Below are 21,715 nucleotides of genomic sequence, written 5' to 3' on the forward strand. Positions count from 1 at the left end.
ATTGAAACCATTGATGTCCCTCTTTGCAGAACTCAAACTAACTGAAGTTAAGGACACACAAGTGCTTGTGTGCGGAGGTGGTTTTCTCAGCTTCTTCTGAAGAGAGGGAAAGATCGTATAAGGCAAGTAAACTTCATAATTTCATGTTATCAGTTGTTGTGTTTTACTAAGAGTAAAATAATGTTTGTTTTTTGTTTTTGTAGATGTTAAAAGTAAGAGACATGGGAGAGCATCATTCCTTTGAGATTTTATGTAAGTTATTTTTAGAAAATAAATTTTTCTGTTGTCTCCTGCCGGTTTACTTCACATTTTGATGCAACAACAGTGTGATTACGTGCTCATTTCATTAAGACCATTGATGTCTGTGTTTTTTATTGCAGAACTCAAACCAACTTTGGAGTTGTCTGATTTGGAGAGTCATTATTCTTGGTCTTCGCTCTTAGAGGTAAAGTTCACACAAAAAATCATTTACTTGCCCTCAAGTCATTCCAAACCTATAAGACTTTTGTCTGTCTTTACAACATAAATTAATATATTTTTAGTTTTCTCATAATATTTGTTAATCCATTTATAGTTTAGATAATCAGTATTTTCAAGCTTCATAAATATAGAGTTATTGTAGAAGTAAATTCTGATATTTATATATGAATACATCTTAAATTATATGATAGCAAACATGTATGTTCAAAATAAAATACTGGTCTCCCAGACCAGCAATGGAGGACACAAAAAGAGAATATTAAATATATTCATACGTTTTCCAAAAAATTAGCAGATTTTGTATGAGTCTGGAAAAACATGAGGAGAGTAAATTATAAACATTTTAATTATTTGGTGAACTAACGGTTTGAAGAGCAGCCCTCCATGTACATGAATATTGTGAGGTATGTGAATGTCATGTCTGTTTTAATGTTTCAGTAAAGAAGCTTTCTGAAAGCAATATTTATTCAAACAATATCGCATGTCCTCACACTAGTGCTGCCATTATAGACTTCATGAGAGTTGTGGTGGACTGAGACATTAAACAACCGCACAAAGTGTTGAAACTTTAAAACCGATTATTTACCTATCCTTACGGATGTGAATACACCTCTACCTGAAAATGGATAGTTTAATTAAATGTTAAATTTTTTCAAATGTGTTTCTCTTAGGCCACTGATGAAGAACAGGCGGTGACTGGATGAATCCTGGTCAGAGAGGAGAATCTTCTTTCCCCTAAACTGATGCAGTGGTGGTTTTAAAGAAGGACGCTGCCCTGGATGATGTAGAAGATGTCAGATGCTGTGCAGATGGGGTTTCTTCATGATTACTTCAGTTATGCTAAAGAGATCGTGAAAATTGACTGTGATGCATGATCTGTATTCATGGACTTTGAAACAAACTGTAAGTGTATAATTTGTTAAAAAAAAAAAGTTAAATGCTTTTTCTGTGTTGTTTAGTAGAAGAGTTTACACTCTGTCATTCATACACCTGCTCACATTCTTTCACACACACACATGCGTCTGTTAAGTGTTATAATATCAAAGTTAATGTTGTGATTTATTTGTGTACTGTCATGCCAGAATAGTTGGAAAAAAACCTAACTAATTGTAAATTTATTGTATGTGTTTTCGTATATTTTTATACAATATATACAATTGAACAAAGGCCAATTTGATTTTAAGTTATATTCATCAAATGTTCAATGCTTTATGAACTCTGTAGCTGTTAATGCCATCCTTTTCTGCATTTCTTCTAACATGTTACTTTTTGACTTTTCTCTCGTTTTTAATAAATATTTTCCTTTTGGTAATTATTATTTGTGTGTAAAAGTGATATTTAAAATGAACAACATTTGTAGGTTTAATGCCTAACTCAATTTGGGTTAATTTTAACGTAGAAATGCATTGTTTCCCCACATGGCTGCACTCTGCGAGTTTATTTTCTGCCAGCAGGAGGCGCTAAGAGCGGGAGAGGTAGGTTTCTCCGGTAACGGCTGCAGAGCGGTACTGAGCTCACAAACGCTGCCTTATCAAGCACATTCGAAATGATATCGAACATTTTCTAAATACAGTAGTTTTCCTTCTGAAATACAGTGATAAAAAAACACCCGCTCTGTTTTTTTAAACCCTGCAATATAGTCATTTTGAACTATAAAAAAGGCAACCCAGCAGGCTGGGTTAAATATGATAACCCAACTGGTTGGGTTAAAACAACCCAGCGCTGGGTTCGTCCCTTTTTGACCCAGCGCTGGGTTGTCAAAATAACCCAAATTGGGTTGTTTTCAACCCAGCAGTTTTTAGAGTGAAGACTCTTCACTGCTCTGACCTCAATGCCACAATGCAAAAATAAAAATATAAAACTACAAAGGTTGGAAAAAACAACATGTTGCCTTTCATATGTTTTCTTGCTTACTGTATAAATGAAGAACGGTGAGAGTTTGAGCATCAGGTTTTGTTCTGTCACAGGTATCAGAACATCCAGAGGACGATGGCCACAGAAGATGAACCGGCTGCTCGTGAACCTGACAGAAACGGCGGTGGAGACACAGATGAGTCCACAGCACAAGCTGCAGGTGGTTCTTTCATTCAGATGCTGTTTGATGAGAATAAACTGAGTTTTGAGAAGCTGAGGTGTTAGCAGACAAGCTGCAAGAGAACAGGTGTCATAAATCTTTATGTTTTTCCATTTATAATTCAACCAGAAGGTGAAATACTCATAGAAACCACTGGACCAGGAATAAGCCATTTTATATGCTCCAACTTGAATGCATTTATTTATTAGTAATTCTTCACTGTTCCAAGCTGAAAGGATTAGTTCACCCAGAAATGCTAAAATTGCTGAATATGTGTTAATCCTCAGGCCTTTTGGATGAGTAGGATGAATTTGTTTCTTCATCATATTTGGAGAAATGTATCACTGCATCAGTGTCTCATCAATGGATGCTCTGCAGTGAATGGGTGCCGTCAGAATGAGAGTCTGATAAAAACATCACAATAATCCACAGCACTCCAGTCCATCAGTGAACATCTGGAGAAGACAAAACCTGAAACACATCCAGCATTAAGATGATTTTAACTCAAACACATAGAGTCTATAATCCATAATAACACTTCCTCCAGTGAAAAAGTGTTCTGGTCTGAATCAGGAGAGAAATCTGCACAGATCAAGCAGCGTTTAAACAGATCTAAACTAATCTGTGAGAGACAACAGCAGATGCACTTTTTCACTGGAGGAAGTGTTATTATGGATTATAGACTCTATGTGTTTGAGTTAAAATCATCTTAATGCTGGATGTGTTTCAGGTTTTGTCTTCTCCAGATGTTCACTGATGGACTGGAGTGCTGTGGATTATTGGGATCTTTTTATCAGACTCTCATTCTGACGGCACCCATTCACTGCAGAGGACCAATTGCTGAGGGTTCACTACATTTTCACCAAATGTTCATTTTTGGCTAAACTATTGCTTTAAATACGACATTATTTGTGTCTGTAATGTTTGTAGATCAGCGAAGGGAAGGTCCTTCGTCTCCTGTCAGTAATCAGAGCGTCACGCTGATGCTTCAGTCTCCGGCCGTGAAGTTTGTGACCCACCCAGAATTCTTCACTGTCCTCCACGCTAACTACGTAAGTCACATTGAGACGGTTTAATGTGTGTTCTTGTGGTTTGTCCTGCAGAAAGCAGATTCAGACCGTTTGTATCTGAGCTGAACACATTTGCTTCAGTGTCTGCAGACAGAAGAGTGCTGTGAGGAGGTTACTTTAGTCAGTTCAGCGCTCGAGAGCGGACACCGTTCAAGCAGATCGCACTTTAGTTGAAGGGTGATATTGATTGAACTATTTGTAGATTCCTTCTTTATTGATCGCATAAGCTCTCCTGCTGCCCTGCAATAGCAAATCAGACAGATAGCAGACATTAACAAGTCAAAGATAAAGCGTGCAGAGACAGGAGTGGATGTTTGGGAGCGGATGTTTGTGTTCGAGTGCCTGTGCACCTCTTTGTAATATGGGACAAATGTTTTTTGTTGTTGTTGTTGTTTTTTCTGTGTCTGTGTTGTGCTCGTTATTCTGGTTCGCAAAAATACATGGCATTGATTGAAAATGCATGATTATACTGAAGTCCCTCTGTGTGTGTGGTCGGTTTGATAACAGCAGATTACTTACTGTATCAGATCAGATGCACATTCACAAGAATATGCTGTAATCTGATTCTCATAATCAGACTGAGACTATATTCTGGTCCTAAAACCCAAATATGACAGAATTTTTGGCTGAGTAAAAACCCTTGCAACAAAATATTTGAAACAAAACATATAAAAAAATAAAATGGTCAAAATAACATTTAGTAAATGTTTTATACATTTAATAAAACATTTGTTAAAGTTTGAAAGACGTGCAGTTCATCCACGTGTACTGTATGTTAAATTTTTTTACATATGATTTGATCTCACAATGTTTAATCTAAATATCATAAGTCTCTTTAACTCCACCTCTTTAGGCTCTTTTAGAGCCACGCCCACATCCCAACATCCAATCAACATCCAATGCACAGATCCAAAACCCGTCCTACATTTTTTCTTTTTCTTTTTTTTTAAAATAATCTGTTACAATCAGATTTACATCACAATAACAAAGAAAAGGTCCTTCGCCACTTCCATTTCATCATGATTTTATGAACAGTAAAAAGATTTAAGGAAATTTTAGATTACTGTCCAAAATTATTCAAATAATAAAGCATTTTAAAAGCAGATTAAATTGCTTCTCAGGTCATTTATTTCACAGATATTTGCTGTTTCCACAAGAGTATAAATGGCAGTAAAATAATTTGGCATATGCAGATTTTTTAAATAAAATAAAAATGTATTTATTTATTTATTTTCAGAATAAATGCCAGAATGTGGACCTTAATTAATTAATATGAGCAAATTATATAAATGTGGTCTCTGTGTGTTGATATTTGTTATTATGGGTTTTATAAATACTAAATCCTATGAAACTGTACACTCTTATTACTTATGCACATGCACACACACACACACACACACACACACACACACTCTCTCTCTCTCTCTCTCGGTCTCTCTCTCTCTCTCACACACACACACACACACACACACGTTTGTTTTTGTGTGAAGTGTGTTCATCCCATAGGTGTAATGGTTTTTATTCTGTAGAAACTGTATATTCTATGGCCCTTCACCAACCCTACACCTAACCCTAACCCTCACAGGAAACTGCATTTTTACTTTCTCAAAAAAACTCATTCTGTATGATTTATAAGCGTTTTGAAAAATGGGGACATGGGTTATGTCCTCATAAGTCACCTTCTCCTTGTAATACCTGTGTCATACCCATGTTATTATACAGACACACACACACACACACACACACACACAGTCTCTCTCTCTCTCTCTCTCTCTCTCTCTCTCTCTCTCACTCTCTCTCTCTCTCACACACACACACACACACACACACACACACTCTCTCTCTCTCTCTCTCACTCTCTCTCTCTCTCACACACACACACACACACACACACACACACACACTCTCTCTCTCTCTCTCTCTCTCTCTCTCTCTCTCACACACTCACACGCTCTTCTCTCTTTCATACACACACACATTTACATTTAATCATTTAGCAGACGCTTTTATTCAAAGCAACTTACAAATGAGAACAGAAGCAGTCAGGTCAACAAGAGAACAACAACAGTAGACAAGTGCCATGACAAGTCTCCGCATAGCCAGGATTCTTTTTTTTTCAAGAATAGGATAGACAAGAAAAGGTAAGTGCTAGTATTAGTTGGTCAAGTACTAACGAAAAAGATGAGGCTTTAGATGTTTCTTGACAATGAGTAAAGACTCAGCTGTACGAATTGAGATTGGGAGGTCATTCCACCAGCTGGCCACAGTCCAGGAAAAGGTCCGTCAGAGTGATTCTGAACTTCCTTGGGATGGCACCACAAGGCATCAGTCACTTGCAGAGCGCAAACATCTGGCACATAATTTTTAACCAGTGAGTTTAGGTAAGTTGGTGCCGTGACAGTGGTTGTCTTGTAGGCTAGCATCAGTACCTTGAATTTGATGCGAGCAGCTACTGGTAGCCAGTGTAACCTGATAAGTAGAGGAGTAACGTGAGCTTTTTTGGCTCATTGAAGACAACCCTCGCTGCTGCATTCTGGATCATTTGCAGAGGCTTGACAGTACATGCAGGAAGAGCCAGGAGAGCATTACAATAGTCCAGTCTGGAGAGAACAAGAGCTTGGACAAGAAGTTGTGTGGCTTGCTCTGACAGGAAGGGTCTAATCTTCCTAATGTTGTATAAGGCAAACCTGCAGGACCGGGTCGTTGTAGCAATGTGGTCAGTGAAGCTTAACTGATGATCCATCACAACTCCTAGGTTTCTGGCTGTCCTCGAAGGAGTAATGGTTGATGAACCCAGCTGTATAGAGAAGTTGTGATGAAGCAATGGGTTAGCTGGAATCACCAGGAGTTCTGTCTTCGTAAGGTTAAGCTGAAGGTGATGGTCATTCATCCAGCTAGAAATGTCACTCAGACAGGCTGAAATGCGAGCAGCTACCGTCGGGTCATCTGGCTGGAATGAGAAGTAGAGTTGGGTGTCATCAGCATAGCAGTGAAGAAAAGCCATGCTTCTGAATGACAGATCCTAAAGATGTCATGTAGATGGAGAAGAGAAGTGGTCCAAGTACTGAGCCTTGAGGAACCCCAGAAGCAAGTTGTTGTGACTTAGAAACATCACCCCTCCAAGACACACTGAAGGATCTGTCAGAGAGGTAGGACTTAACCCACAGTGGAGTGGCCACTTTTGAGGCCAGGAGGTTGTTCTGTACAAGGAACATAGAAAGCTGGTTGAACACAGCTCGCTCAAGTGTCTTTGCAATGAATGGAAGAAGGGATACCGGTCTGTAGTTTTCAAGAAGCGCTGGATTTAGAGATGGTTTCTTGAGCAGTGGGCTTACCCGAGCCTGCTTAAATACTGAGGGAAATGTTCCAGAGTGAAGAGAGGAGTTGATAATGTGAGAAAGTGAAGGTATGACTGAAGAAGAGATCGCTTGAAGGAGGTGAGTGGGGATCGGATCAAGTGGACAAGTAGTAGGATGATTGGACAGGTTAAGTTTGGAAACGTCCGTCTCTGAGAGTGGAGAGAAGGAGGAGAGAGAGTGTGCATCGGTCATTGTGAAGTTGTCCTCAGTCTGCGGTGTGGAGAATTTGTCACTAATGGTTCTTGTCTTATTTGTGAAGAAAACTGCAAAGTTGTTGGCTGTAATAGTCGATGAAGGAGGAGGTGGAGTTGGACTAAGAAGAGATTTTGTTGTGGTAGTATGATGTTTTAGCAGTGAAGACATTTTCAGAGAAGGTAGAGAGGAGATACACACACAGACACACACACACACACACACACACACACACTCATCTGTCTTGTTTCTCCTCAGGGTGCGTATCGGATGTTTACTAACAGCACCTGCCTGAAGCACATGATTCTGAAAATACGGCGAGATGCGCGCAACTTTGAGCGATATCAACACAACCGCGACTTCGTCACTTTCCTCAACAAATTCGCCGATACTCAGCTGGAGCTGCCGAGAGGCTGGGAGATCAAGACAGACCCGCAGGGCAAGGTGAGCTCCAAACACACACACATATTTATATATATATATATATATATATATATATATATATATATATATATATATATATATATATATATATATATAAAATAAAACTGAATAAATAAAAAGGACATAAGTTCCATCTAATAAGGTTACTAAAACTACAACTGAAGTAAAAATAAGTTAAAGCTAAATAGAAATGTTTTAAAAAGAAATCAAACACATTATGACATTTCTAAAACTCAAACTGAAATACAAATAAATTAAAGCTAAATATATTTATTTTTTTACAAAAATGGAACAAAAAAAGAAAAATGACAAAAGCACAAAACACTAAAACTAAAATAAAGCTAACATAAAATAAAATGTAAATATTAGATTAAATAAAATTAAACTAAAGCAAAACAAAAGTAAAACGAACATAATAAAAAGTTTTTTTCTTTTGTGTGTGTGATCTTTTGCTGTGGTAGTCGTTCTTTGTGGACCACAACAGTCGAGCGACGACCTTCATCGACCCCAGGATTCCCCTTCAGAACGGACGTCTGCCGAATCACCTCACACACAGACAACACTTACAGAGACTGCGCAGCTACAGCGCCGGAGAGGTGCGGCACACACACACACACACATACACGCACACACACACACTCAAACACACACACACACACACGCACGCACACACAGACAACACTTACAGAGACTGCGCAGCTACAGCGCCGGAGAGGTGCGGCACACACACACACACACATACACGCACACACACACACTCAAACACACACACACACACACGCACGCACACACAGACAACACTTACAGAGACTGCGCAGCTACAGCGCCGGAGAGGTGCGGCACACACACACACACACATACACGCACACACACACACTCAAACACACACACACACACACGCACGCACACACAGACAACACTTACAGAGACTGCGCAGCTACAGCGCTGGAGAGGTGCGGCACACACACACACACACACACACATACACACACACACACTCAAACACACACACACACACACGCACGCACACACAGACAACACTTACAGAGACTGCGCAGCTACAGCGCTGGAGAGGTGCGGCACACACACACACACACACACACATACACACACACACACTCAAACACACACACACACACACACACGCACACACAGACAACACTTACAGAGACTGCGCAGCTACAGCGCTGGAGAGGTGCAGCACACACACACACACACACACACATACACACACACACACTCAAACACACACACACACACACACACGCACACACAGACAACACTTGCAGAGACTGCGCAGCTACATCGCTGGAGAGGTGCGGCGCACACACACACACACACACACACACACACACGCACACACAGACAACACTTACAGAGACTGCGCAGCTACAGCGCCGGAGAGGTGCGGCACACACACACACACACACACACACGCACGCACACACAGACAACACTTACAGAGACTGCGCAGCTACAGCGCTGGAGAGGTGCGGCACACACACACACATACACACACACACACTCAAACACACACACACACACACACACACACACATACTGGTTTTTGTGGTTTAGCAGTACTCTGATGGCCAAACCAGTTGGATGGTGGTTTAAGGGGACACCCCTTTCCTGGTGTCCTACAGAGATGATAAAACTATCAAAAAATTTGTTTTACTCTGCAGAACACAAATATCACTTTGGATTTTCTTTACACACAATAGAATTGATAATATGACAATATGATATTTTGGTGGTACACAAGGACTGTCACGCCCCTCCTATAATGTTCCCGCCCATTACATAATTGGGACTTATAGGGTCCGATTGATTTATGAGGACACTCGTTTTACAATACACAAAACATGTCCATTCTCTGGATTACAGGGACCAATGTGTTTTACAGGTACGTGACCCCATACACAACACACAGACATGTCCCTATGCTGCATTACTAAGACTGAGGTGGTTAAAGAGTACAGGATCTTTAACACAATACACAACATAACAGACACCAATGTGTTTTAGAAGTACTTTAATAATGACTTAAATTTGTGAAATAAAAATAAACATGTTGTCAAATTCGCCAATTAATTAAACGGGTAATCTTAAAAAAAAAAAGGAATGCCACACAAAACAAACATCAAATAATTAAGTGTAATTCACCAACTAAAAAAAGAAAAAAAAAAAAAAAAAAAAAAAAACTATAAATCAAATCAAAAGGCAATCCTCATGTTGTAAGTACCTCACTAAACACACAGTGTACATGAGATTAACTCTGAGCACACAATACATGCTGCAGATGTGTAGAGAAACCGATTTATCTGTAAAGGAATGGTTTTCTTCCAGAATGAAAACTGTCATCATGTACTCACCCTCCACTTGATCCAGCCCTGCATCAGTTTCTTTCTTCTGTTGAACACAAAAGAAGATCTGTTAGTTTATGAACAGTTGATGGGCACCGTTAACTTCTATAGTACGAAGAAAAAAAAAAATACTATGGAAGTCAATGATGCCCATTAACTGTTCAGATACTAACAGATCTTGTTTTGTGTTCAACAGAAGAAAGAAACTGATGCAGGGCTGGATCAAGTGGAGGGTGAGTACATGATGACAGTTTTCATTCTGGAAGTTAAATTCTCTTTAAGGGACAGGTCATCCAAAAATCAATGAGAAATTGACACAATTTTGTAATTTTTGACAAACTAACAGTCAACCTCGATTTCTACAAGGAGATATTCGTATGAATTGCTGCCATAACAGTATTGCACTATGGGAAATAAAAACAACAGCCAAAGTGCTAATGTTAATTGAATGGCATCAAGAACACACAAAATGTACTGTAACATCACTTGCTTTGGGTTTTCCTTTTTAAGCTAATTCCTCGATTTCTTACAAAATCCCTTATGTTCTGTGCACTGCGTCTCACCAAAACAGGATCCTCAGCAGATTTACACTGCTGGCATTCAGTCAGTGTGGCCAGTTTTCCTTTAGCTATGTGGCCCTTAAAATGTTTCATTACAGCTGTAACTTCAGCGTTTGACCAGGACACCTTCTGCCCTCTCCGTGGGTTTTCAGTTTCTGCCTCACTCTCACTCTCTGTACAGAAGAATACATACTTTAGTGAGTTCTAACTCTACGAGAGCTCATGTGCTTTGCAACATTGATGGTGCCATTGCAATTTAAACCTCTGGTACCTTCAGGAAGTTCAGTGGTGCTCTCAATGGGCATCTTCTGAACACCTGCAGACAATCAGTCATTAAAAAAATAAAAAAATAATATATATATATTTTAGTAATATCCTGTTATAAATGCTGGACTAATATAATACAAGGTAAAACTTTATAATAGGGAACACTTAACTACAACTTTTCCCTCAAATTCCTAATTTTCTGCTTATTAAAAGTAAATAAGATAGTTGTTACATTAAGGTATTGGGTAGGATTAGGGATGTAGAATAAGGTCATGTAAAATAAGCTATTAATAAGTGCTTACTACTACTACCACCACTACTACTACTACTACTACTACTACTACTACTACTACGCACACTAATAAGAAACTACAGCGGTGTGAAAAAGTGTTGGTTCCTTATTTTTTTGCATGTTTATCACACTTTAATGTTTCGGATCATCGAACAAATGTAAATATTAGTCAAAGAAAACTAATGAACACAACATGCAGTTTTTAAATGAAGGTTTTTATTATTAAGGGAAAACAAAAACCAAAACTACATTACCCTGTGTGAAAAATGTTTGCCCCTACACCTAATAATCGGTTTGGCTACCCTTAGCAGCAACAACTGCAATCAAGTGTTTGCGATAACTTCCAATTAAATGTAAAGTCTGTTACAGCGCTGTGGATGAATTTTGGTCCACTCATCTAAGCAGAATTGTAATTCAGCCACATTGGAGGGTTTTCAAGCATGGACAACTTTTTAAAGTCACGCCACAGCATCTCAATAGGATTCAGGTCAGGACTTTGACCAGGCCACTCTTACATTTTGTTTTTCTTCAGCCATTCAGAGGTGGACTTGCTGGTGTGTTTTGGATCATTATCCTGCTGCAGAACCCAAGTTTGCTTGAGCTTGAGGTCACAACAGATGGCCAGATATTCTCCTTCAGGATTTTTTGGTAAACAGCAGATTTCTCCATTTATCACAGTAAGTTTTCCAGGTCCAGAAGCAGACCATGACACTACCACCACCATATGCAGCAGCTAGAGTCCTTATGAGGTCAAGAAAATATGATCATATTACCCCAATTTTACAGTCTCTGCACTGGCTACCTATTAATTTCTGTATCAGTTACAAATTATCATTGCTTACCTATAAGGCCCTAAATGGTTTAGCTCCTGTCTACCTAACTAGCCTTCTACCACGCTACAACCCATCACGCACCCTAAGGTCACAAAACGCTGGACTTTTGGTCGTTCCTAGGATAGTAAAGTCCACTAAAGGAGGTAGAGCTTTCTCACATTTGGCTCCCAAACTCTGGAATAGCCTTCCTGATAATGTTCGGGGTTCAGACACACTCTCTCTGTTTAAATCTAGATTAAAAACATATTTTTCAATTAGCAATAATGCATCTCATAATTTGTGACTGCAGTTGTATCTGATCAAATTTAGCTTGGGTTAAACTAATTAATTGTACTTGGTTGGAACAGCAGCTATGCTAATGATGTCTCTATGTGTTTCTCTGCTTCTGCTGGGATTGACATCCTGTGGAAACTAGGATTTACACAAGCACCAGTCTGGATCCAGAACACCTGAGAAGAGATGATGCTGACCCTCAGAGGACCCCAGATGATGTTAACACTGAAACAACATACAGAACTAACAAATATTGCTGCTTACTATGCAATCACATTATAATTGCTGTTAATAGTTTTCATCGTCTGGTTGATTATGTCTGATTCCTGTCATATGCACACAAACTGACAGTCACCACTTATAAGCTACTACTAAATAGTGTAGAAACTTAATTTTATGTGAAGTTGCTTTGCAATGATTTGTATCGTAAAAAAACACTAATCAAATAAACTTTTAACTTTTTTTAGTTTGTGAAAAATGGCTCTCACTGTGGTTCATTGGAGTCCCAAAACTGTATAACCTTTTCCAGATTGATAGATCTTAATTACTTTCTTTATCATTTGTGTCTGCATATTTTTGAATGTCGACATGATGTCTAGTTTTTTGAGGATCTTTTGGTCTACTTCACTTTTTATCAGACAGGTCCTATTTAAGAGATTTCTTAACTGTGAAGAGGTGTGGCTGGAGAAACTGAACTCAGGTGTGATAAACCAGTTTCAAAGGTGGGGGGGGGCACTTCTGAACAAAGGGCAATGTAGTTTTGGATTTAGTTTTCCCTTAATAATAAAAACCTTCATTTAAAAACTGCATGTGTTTACTTTTAAATTTGTTACCTTTGACTAATACTTAAATTTGTTTGATAATCTGAAACATTAGTGTGACAAACATGCAAAAAAATAAGAAATCAGGAAGGGGGCCAACACTTTCAAACCACTGTAGTTTAGAGACCCTAAAATAAAGTGTTACCCAATATAATTTTTGACTTTGATGATTTAAAAATAAAAAATACTTAGCTGACACATACCAGCATTACTGGAGTTTCCCGCAGCTCCAGCAAGAGCCTCATCATCAGATTCACTTTCTTCAGGATCACTGTCATCAGAATCGGTCATGTTGATCTCATCTTCAATGAAAAATAAAACTCAGAACATGAAAAACATCTGCATTCAGAAGTGAAATAACACAATCACACACCATTTATAAACCATTCCTAATGACAACGAACACAAGACATATTTCAGAGATTACTTTTCTTAAACCTCCCTGTGAGTTTAAAAGACCCGCTGTGCTAAACATGCTAGGATGGACGTACCTTCAATCTCAATGTCATCAAGGGATTTGCCTTGAAGATTAGGAAGGCAGCCCTTTTCCATGGCTAACAGTAGCTTTGATATTTTAGCAAGCTGAGTAGTGGCTTCTGGCAGTCTGTAATAGTCACGGTGGACACGGATGTCATGCCCTAAGAAATCAGCAACCTGATCTAACTCGTTGTTTTTCAGGTTTAGGATTTGAGAGAGCGTAGCCACGTGCTTGCGAAGATGAGTGGATCTGAGAAATTCTGGATTTTGAGCTCCACATTCCCTTGCATATACCCTCAGAGAGTCCTGGCCTCTGTAGTAACTCTGGCAGTTTGGCCGAGCAAACAAGAAAGTATTAGTGTCTAGCACTCCACATGTACCTCTCCTGCTGACCAGTAGCATCAGGGCATCGACCATATCAGGAGAGAGAAGAACCGCAACCTTTCTTCCCCTCTTCCCCCTGATCTCAACTCGACTGAAATGGCTGCAGAGTTTCTGCTCAAACTTGCTCAGGCCCATCGCTACATCTTCATGGAGAGAAGTGCCGTCCCTTTCATTGAAAGCCTTCAGCGGCATTTTAGAGACCTCTCCTGCACGTCTGCGGTTGAAAACAATGATTCTGGTGAGTGTTGCTTTGGCCAGTTCTGCATAGCTTTGAGGAGATGCAGTCTCTTGTAGTTTATGAAAAGCAGTATCTGCAGTCTTCTCAAGGAGCTGATGAAGAGACTGGACATCCTGGGTGAAGGGAAGTGTTGATGGCTTGTTAAATTTGGCCTCATTCAGTGTCACCAAAGCAGTGTGTGAGATCATCTCAGACCACTTTGAGGAGTAGAGCTTTTTGAAGGTCTCTGTTGATGAGATCAATTCCTTGTCTTCAGACATCAGTGCTCGGCACTGAATGATTTCACAAATCTTATTCAACGAATGCCCCAGTTTCAGGGCAAGGCTTGGGCTTTGGTAGCAGTGGCTCTCATCATCATAGCCAGACACCATTTGAACCGCTCGAATAAGTCTATGAAAATTGGCAGGTTTCAGAGCTTCTTCAAGACTGTACACAGAAAACTGTCTACGCAAAGTCAGCAACAATCTTCCAACTTCACGGAGTTTTTGTCGAATATACTCAAATTTGGTAGGGTCATGACCATGTTTGTTAAAAAACGACTGTGCAAGCTGAAGAATACTCAGGTCATTTTTGACCACAGCGGAAATGTCATCCTGCTTCATCACACCTAAGAGTTTCCAAACTCCTTGTGATATGTGCTGACTGAATGAAGACTCTGCCATAGATGCCAGGCCCAAGACTCTCCTCCTCCCTTGCTCTTCACTGTCAGCTGCTGGTTTTGAGGGACATCTTTTTAAATGACGCCACAGATCTCTCCGTACAAACAACCCTTTGCAGTACATGCAATGCAAAAACTGCTTTGAATCACACTTTCTTTTTGGTGCTCGTTTTATTTTAAGAGCCCCCTCTCCAGACTGTAAAACGTCAGTGTTATGCTGAAAGTTGCCCTTGTTCCTGAGCTTTTGCAGCATTGCTTTACGTTCTTTTGAGTGAACTGGGAGTGACAAAGCCTGAACAACTTCAACTTCAGCCATATGAGTTTTCAAATGGCGCGCTAACTTGGACTGAGGTTTCCCACAGATGTAACAATAATTCTTCCTATTTGCTGAACAGGAGATTTTTGGTGACTGCACACAATGATCACCTCCAGCCATGCTGCGTTCCCTCTCTTCTCTCAATGTTACTGTGCTTTTTGAATCCAAAAGCTTACTATTGTGTGATTGAGGTGATGACATAAGCACATCTGTTGACCTGCATACCACTGAGTCTTGCTTTCTGGGAAAGTCTGATTCACTGTCTGTCTCAAAATCAGTAAACTGCTCCTCATGACACATTAAATCAGACTCATCATACACACTTGCTGCTTCCATGACCTTCAGGACTCCTTTTCCTTTGCCCTTAGACACATTCAGGGTAGTTACATCTGATCTCAGATGTTCACTAAACTTAGATGACGCAGCTTCCTGTATATCTAAGAGTTTAGCTTGGTCGTAACGTGCTGGTCTTGTTGTCAACTCATCTGAACTGTCTGACTGATGGTCTGACTCTGACTGAGGTATGTAATCCTCATCTGACAGCTCATCTTCCTCTGAACTTACTTCCTATTGTCAAAATATTTATGATTAATTTACAGCACCGATAACTCAAAAATATAGAACAAATGTATAAAATCAAATATTTTCTTACACACGATGACCGTCTTCCATCCCATTCATGAAGCTTCAGATAGCAGGACTTATGCCAAAAACTGGAGCACACTATAAAAGAAATGTCACATGTCAGGACACGTTCAACCGTTAACACGAGATTCTATGCCTAAACGTAGAATAAGGTGAAAACAATGTAACACTCCTATTATTATTAATGGTATTACATATCTGTGCATTAGCAATGGTCTGAAATCTCCTTCTCTCCTACTGCCAAACTCAACAGTTATACCATTTTGAACTGACTTCATAACGTTGAGTAGTGATACTAAAATGATAAAAATAGAAATGTCATGATGTATAGAGTACAAATCACCATACTAACATTTACATCTCAGGCCAATCCACTTGAGAGCTGCAACAGGTCCCACACATTCAGCACATTTATCCATGCTTGATATTGCTGAAGTGACCACAACATGTCTGCAGACCTGTGAAGAAAATAACATCAGTGAGTGTTAAATTAAAGCAACAAAGAAAGATTCTAAAACATACATGTGATACTACATTACGAGCTGCATGTCTTTCAATAATAATTTAATGTATTTTTAATGACAGGGAAGTTGTGGTCATTTAGTTAATAAGATCACTTACAATCATTAAAAACATTTACGTTACAGACCTTAAAAGGTACTGGTCAATATATTACTACAAATCTACATTTAGAGCGGTCCTGGAGGGCCGGTGTAAACTCTGCAGGACACTGACCCTCCAGGACCGAGTCTGGACACCCCTGATTCAGACATCGACTAATATTACTGAAAGTGAAAAACAGGTCACTAAATGCATGCATTTAGTAACAGCAAAGTGTACAGTTCATGCAGACATGGACTTCAGAGCAATCACTGTTGCACTGAAATAACAGTTCATCCGAAACATGTGAATACCTCCTTAACTCCTTCAACTGGGGCACAAAAGCTCTGCTCCTCATTCAACACATGCTCTTTGACAGGTGACATCTGAAAACAATGAAAAAAAGCAAGACTTATGTAGAGATGATTTCTTGCAACATCAATCTAACATTTCATAAAATATGCAATGCACATTTAATTACCTCTCAACACAGTCCTGATCATCCAATAGTAACTGGTCCTTCTTCAGAGTCACCTGAAATTAAGGAAACAGAAATAAAAAATAAATAAACATTCTACTGCAGACAAAGGATTCAGGGACTGTACAAATTGATAATGAATTACCTTTTCCAGTCCTTCAGAGGCTGCACAGATACTGGAGTCCAACTCTGACTGATCACTGACAACTTTCAGCTGAAAACATGAAATCAAAAAAATTAAATTAAAATAAAATAATTATGTTATAAATGAGTTACCAAAGCAAAATAAATAAATACAGTTGTGTTCAAAATTATTCCAACCACCTAGAGACTGCAGTACTTTACAAATACAAGCTTTTCTGAAGATCCAGGATATAATAAAACTTGTATCTATAACAGTTCTCTGGAATATTAAAAGTGATATTGTCAATATATAATGTAATACATTTGAGTTATAAGATTTTTTTAATAATACTGCTTTGTCATAGTTATTCAACCCCTATTCAACATTGCTGTTTTTAAATCACTTATTTGCATGGTGGGGAATGTAACAGTCTCAAAACACAATTAAGCTTTTAGAAACTCTATTAAAAACAGAATTAGCTTGAGCCGTTACACATACAGTTAGCCCATGCATGTGTTGAAGTAGCAAAAATATCAAAAGAGATCTCACAAAAGCAAAATTGAAGAAATATTGTATTACTTTAGAAAGGCTAAGGCTATATGAAGATTTCCAAGACATTGAAAGTTCCTAGAGACACAGCTCTCAGCCTTATTTCTTAGCTTAAAGTGTGTTTTACCAGAAAACATTTGAGGTTGTGGAAGAAAAAGCACAATATCATAAAATGTTTAATCAGAGCAACTGAGAAAAATCTGCAATGTACAGCCAAAGACTTGCAAGATGGACCCGATGAAAGGAGGAAAACCATTTCAAAGCAGTGTGTAGAAGAACACTAGACAAGTATGGCCTTCATGTTGAGACATCTTGATGAATACCACTCTTGATCAAGAAGAACAAAAGCAGACTTGAACTAACTAAAGTTCATTTGTGTAGACTTGTGGAGCTCTGAGCTGAATGGTTATATGGAGTGATGTGAACAAAACTGGAACTTTTTTGGACCCATGGATCAGCGGTAATGTCTGCTGCAAAACAGGCAAAACTCATAAGCAGAAGAAACACCATCTCCATCCTCAAACTTGGAGGTGGATCAGTCCTGTTATGGGGTTTCTTTACTGTAGAAGGAAGTGGAAATCATGACTGTATGAAGGAGATCATGGATTCTTTAAAAGTGTCAGGCCATTTTGACAAGAATTGTGATGCCTTTGGTGCAAAGACTGAAGCTGATGATCAATGGACTTTCCTGCAGGACAGTCATCCCAGAGTACACATCCAAATCTACTTCTGCTTGGGTTCAGGGATCAGTCATAGAATGTTCTTGAGTGACCTGTTCAGTCTCCAGGCTTAATCTCATTGTGAATATCTGGTTGAATTGAAGAAGCAGTGCGGCAATGTGGAAAACCGCAAAGATTATCAGTGATCTGAAAGCTTTTTCAGGTGTGGAATGGGCCAAAACTGTAGTAGAGAGGTGACAGAAGCTTCTAAACACTTACAGACAGCGTTTATTGGTGATTTTAAAGAATAAAAGATTCTGCACAAAGGGGGTTAAATAATTTTGAACATGAATGTTTAGAAGCCAATTCGAATTTTATCAATGATTCAGTCAATTTTCCATTCTCAGATCACTCAAAAGTGGTATTAACAAACTTCTCTAATACTTTACTGATGCCTTCGTTAAATTGATTTCATAAAATGTTATCCTCCACAGCAAATTGTCTTGCAAGTCAAGGGGGTTGAATAATTTTGAACACAACTGTAAATAAATCAAAAAATATAATAAAATAATAAATTAAAACGAATAAAATAACAATAAAATAAAATCACTCAATTCAATTGCAGTACCTTCCTCTACGTCTGTGTCTTCTGACTCGGACAGTGTGTTGACTTCAAGAGTGGACGGTTCAACCACACTAAGAGTCTAGAAAAGAACATCAAATTAGTCATCTGTGACAATAAAATGAGCACATAAAATACTGATATAAAACAAACTTTATAAATCTTGCTTATATTTTATCAATGTGATTTAAAAAGTAAGATTACAATATTTCATATCAATATTTCAATTTTCAAGTGTTACCCAAGTTACTGTTTCATGATTTTGTATGTATTACCTTACATGCATATATATATATATATATATATATATATAGTATATATATATATATATATATATATATATATATTCCAGTATTTCAGGTGGTGTGTGTGTGTGTTTACACCTGTGTTACAAGGACCCTGTTTTATGAGGACCGTCATAAGAACATAGTCTTGACATAGTCTTGATGTCACATTGTGTGTGTGTTTAGACCCGTGTTATGAGGACCCCGTTTTATGAGGACCATCATAAGAACATGGTCTTGATGTTTGACCGAAGAATCTCAGTGTGTCGTTTGTTTGACAAAAGCCTGGTATTTGAAGACCCTAGTTATCACCATGACATTGGGCTGCGTGGATGTGAAATATTAGGCTAAATATGGATCATTCACATCCCATTGTGGCCATATGATATTGAAAATGTCTAATTGTTATATTTAGATTAAGTATCTTGCAATAGGAGTTGGTAAAAAGTCAGTTTTATTTAATCACCACATATTTTAAATGATAACTGAGTAGAATCAGTGTCTAAAGAACCTAAAGAACTCTGAACAAGGCACAGCAGCTATAAAGGTATCCAAGAAGTTCTTGAAATAATTGTGTTTGTCCTTAAAAGAATGGAACAGATTACATTCTCTCTTAGAAAAAAGTCTTGACTTGACTGGGACTCTTCAGTAAAGTCAAGACCAAGTTCTTATGATGGTCCTCATAAAACAGGGTCCTCGTAACACAGGTGTAAACACACACACACAATGTGACATCAAGACCATGTTAAGACTATGTTCTTATGATGGTCCTCATAAAACAGGGTCCTCGTAACACAGGTGTAAAACACACACACACACACAAGACTATGTTCTTATGATGGTCCTCATAAAACAGGGTCCTCGTAACACAGGTGTAAACACACACACACAACCACAAGACTATGTTCTTATGATGGTCCTCATAAAACAGGGTCCTCGTAACACAGGTGTAAACACACACACAAGACTATGTTCTTATGACGGTCCTCATAAAACAGGGTCCTCGTAACACAGGTGTAAACACACACACAAGACTATGTTCTTATGACGTCCTCATAAAACAGGGTCCTCGTAACACAGGTGTAAACACACCACACACAAGACTATGTTCTTATGACGGTCCTCATAAAACAGGGTCCTCGTAACACAGGTGTAAACACACACACAATGTGACATCAAGACATGTCAAGACTATGTTCTTATGACGGTCCTCATAAAACAGGGTCCTCGTAACACAGGTGTAAACACACACACACATCAAGACACAAGACTATGTTCTTATGACGGTCCTCATAAAACAGGGTCCTCGTAACACAGGTGTAAACACACACAATGTGACATCAAGACCATGTTAAGACTATGTTCTTATGATGGTCCTCATGAAACAGGTGTAAACATACACACATCCTGACATACTGGAATGTACATGCATGTAATGTAAAAAATAAAAAGTTACTAACATTAACTTAGGTAACAACTGATGTTTAATACCTTTACTTTACTATAATCCAATAAGTCAGAATGGACAGTATAGAGGTGTCAGTACCGTGCATCTCCATGGCCACTCAGAATCACCATAATCATATGTGATCTCTTCACCAGGACAGATGCTCCTTGTGGCAAATAAACATAAGTGAGGTTTTCCATCCACACGAATCGTCTTCATCCTGCTGTTTGGGTTAATATGGTCATCGTTTACAAGCCGCCCAAGAGAACCGTCATCTCGGGCTGCATCGACACTAAACAAGAGACAGACAATATCAGCACTGAAACCTTAGGACCAGCAGATGTCATATTCTGTGATCACCAATCATTTAACACTCATCACCAAGCTTTGAAAAACACATGACTGATAATTATAGCAAAATATGACCTCTAATCATTGACATTTCCACTGACACATTTTGAATCATGTAATTAATTACCAGTTAACATGTAGATCAAACACGTGTACATACCAGAGGAGTTTTCCATTGTAGCGAAACTCAAACATGAAAACTTTAAGTGCATCGTGATATATTCTTTGCCTCCGCTCACATTCTTCTTTGCTGATGAGGTCTCCTCTGTATTCCAGCAGGAAATCTCCTTTCTCAAAGTCAGTACAGCTGAACACACCCCTCCCTAAACAACAACAGAGAGGTGAAACCATCACGAGAACCACACGTCATCAACCGGAGACAGATTTAGTACACGAGTCACTTTAAATGCATAGAAAGAAAATTCTGTCATCATTTACAAACCATCAAATGGTTAGTAATGTCTTATTTTGCCCAACAAAAGATATACAGGACTGAGACAACCTAATGGTGACTATATGATGACAAAATCTTCACTTTTGGGTGAACTATACCTTTAACTTCAATCAATTAATTTACCTCACCTTTAAGATGACTGATGAACCTGCCCTCGAGTCCATTCTTGTCTTTCTGTTCAAGTGAAAACTGTATGGCCTCCTCCACGGGCTTCAGCTTTCTCCTTCGCCTCACACCTTCAGCCATCCTCTGTGTCTGCTTTAATAACAATAAGAACTGTTGGACAGAATATATGTGGAATATGATGTATTCTGAGCATATGCTGAATATACTATTTTGACTGGTTATCTTTGTAAAAGTGCTTTGACACAATATGCATTCTACAAAGCACACTACAA

General features: G+C 38.7%; 3 protein-coding genes across 3 annotated transcripts in view; 1 reads left to right on the forward strand and 2 right to left on the reverse strand.

Moving 5' to 3' along the window:
• Positions 1–11,882, forward strand: part of LOC113066359 (E3 ubiquitin-protein ligase HECW1-like) — a 48,791-nt gene extending 36,909 nt beyond the window's left edge. The window contains exons 12-16 of the mRNA XM_026238278.1: positions 2,448–2,554; positions 3,485–3,606; positions 7,434–7,619; positions 8,081–8,215; positions 11,637–11,882. Coding sequence (XP_026094063.1) covers positions 2,448–2,554; positions 3,485–3,606; positions 7,434–7,619; positions 8,081–8,215; positions 11,637–11,756 — 670 coding nt within the window. The 3' untranslated portion in view covers positions 11,757–11,882. The remainder of the gene's footprint in view (positions 1–2,447; positions 2,555–3,484; positions 3,607–7,433; positions 7,620–8,080; positions 8,216–11,636) is intronic.
• On the reverse strand, positions 10,167–16,756 carry LOC113066360 (uncharacterized). Its single transcript, XM_026238279.1, has 7 exons — positions 16,664–16,756; positions 16,102–16,207; positions 15,757–15,827; positions 13,523–15,671; positions 13,235–13,333; positions 10,817–10,861; positions 10,167–10,718 (listed from the first exon to the last, which is right to left on the reverse strand). The coding sequence occupies exons 1-7, from the start codon at positions 16,733–16,735 to the stop codon at positions 10,468–10,470; spliced, it is 2,793 nt and encodes a 930-aa protein (XP_026094064.1). The 5' UTR covers positions 16,736–16,756; the 3' UTR covers positions 10,167–10,467.
• A 1,520-nt stretch (positions 16,757–18,276) lies between these two features.
• LOC113065976 (histone-lysine N-methyltransferase set-1-like) lies at positions 18,277–21,690 on the reverse strand. Its single transcript, XM_026237505.1, has 5 exons — positions 21,446–21,690; positions 21,024–21,186; positions 20,612–20,804; positions 18,788–18,863; positions 18,277–18,308 (listed from the first exon to the last, which is right to left on the reverse strand). Exons 1-5 carry the CDS (start codon positions 21,561–21,563, stop codon positions 18,277–18,279), a joined length of 582 nt encoding a protein of 193 aa, XP_026093290.1. The 5' UTR covers positions 21,564–21,690.
• Between the last annotated feature and the right edge of the window lie 25 nt (positions 21,691–21,715).

This window comes from Carassius auratus, chromosome 49 (assembly GCF_003368295.1).
Source record: "Carassius auratus strain Wakin chromosome 49, ASM336829v1, whole genome shotgun sequence".
NCBI lineage: Eukaryota > Metazoa > Chordata > Actinopteri > Cypriniformes > Cyprinidae > Carassius > Carassius auratus.

What these genes read in the sequence shown, in the direction of transcription:
- LOC113066360 (XM_026238279.1), bottom strand. Translation starts at nt 16,735, where the DNA reads ATGTCACCTGTCAAAGAGCATGTGTTGAATGAGGAGCAGAGCTTTTGT. An exon ending in ATGGAAGACGGTCATCGTGT is followed by an intron (nt 15,672 to 15,756) that starts GTAAGAAAATAT and finishes TTTTGACAATAG; the next exon opens with GAAGTAAGTTCAGAGGAAGA. An exon ending in GGGAAACTCCAGTAATGCTG is followed by an intron (nt 10,862 to 13,234) that starts GTATGTGTCAGC and finishes GATTGTCTGCAG; the next exon opens with GTGTTCAGAAGATGCCCATT.
- LOC113065976 (XM_026237505.1), bottom strand. Translation starts at nt 21,563, where the DNA reads ATGGCTGAAGGTGTGAGGCGAAGGAGAAAGCTGAAGCCCGTGGAGGAG. An exon ending in GTTCATCAGTCATCTTAAAG is followed by an intron (nt 21,187 to 21,445) that starts GTGAGGTAAATT and finishes GTTGTTGTTTAG; the next exon opens with GGAGGGGTGTGTTCAGCTGT. An exon ending in TACAATGGAAAACTCCTCTG is followed by an intron (nt 20,805 to 21,023) that starts GTATGTACACGT and finishes TCTCTTGTTTAG; the next exon opens with TGTCGATGCAGCCCGAGATG.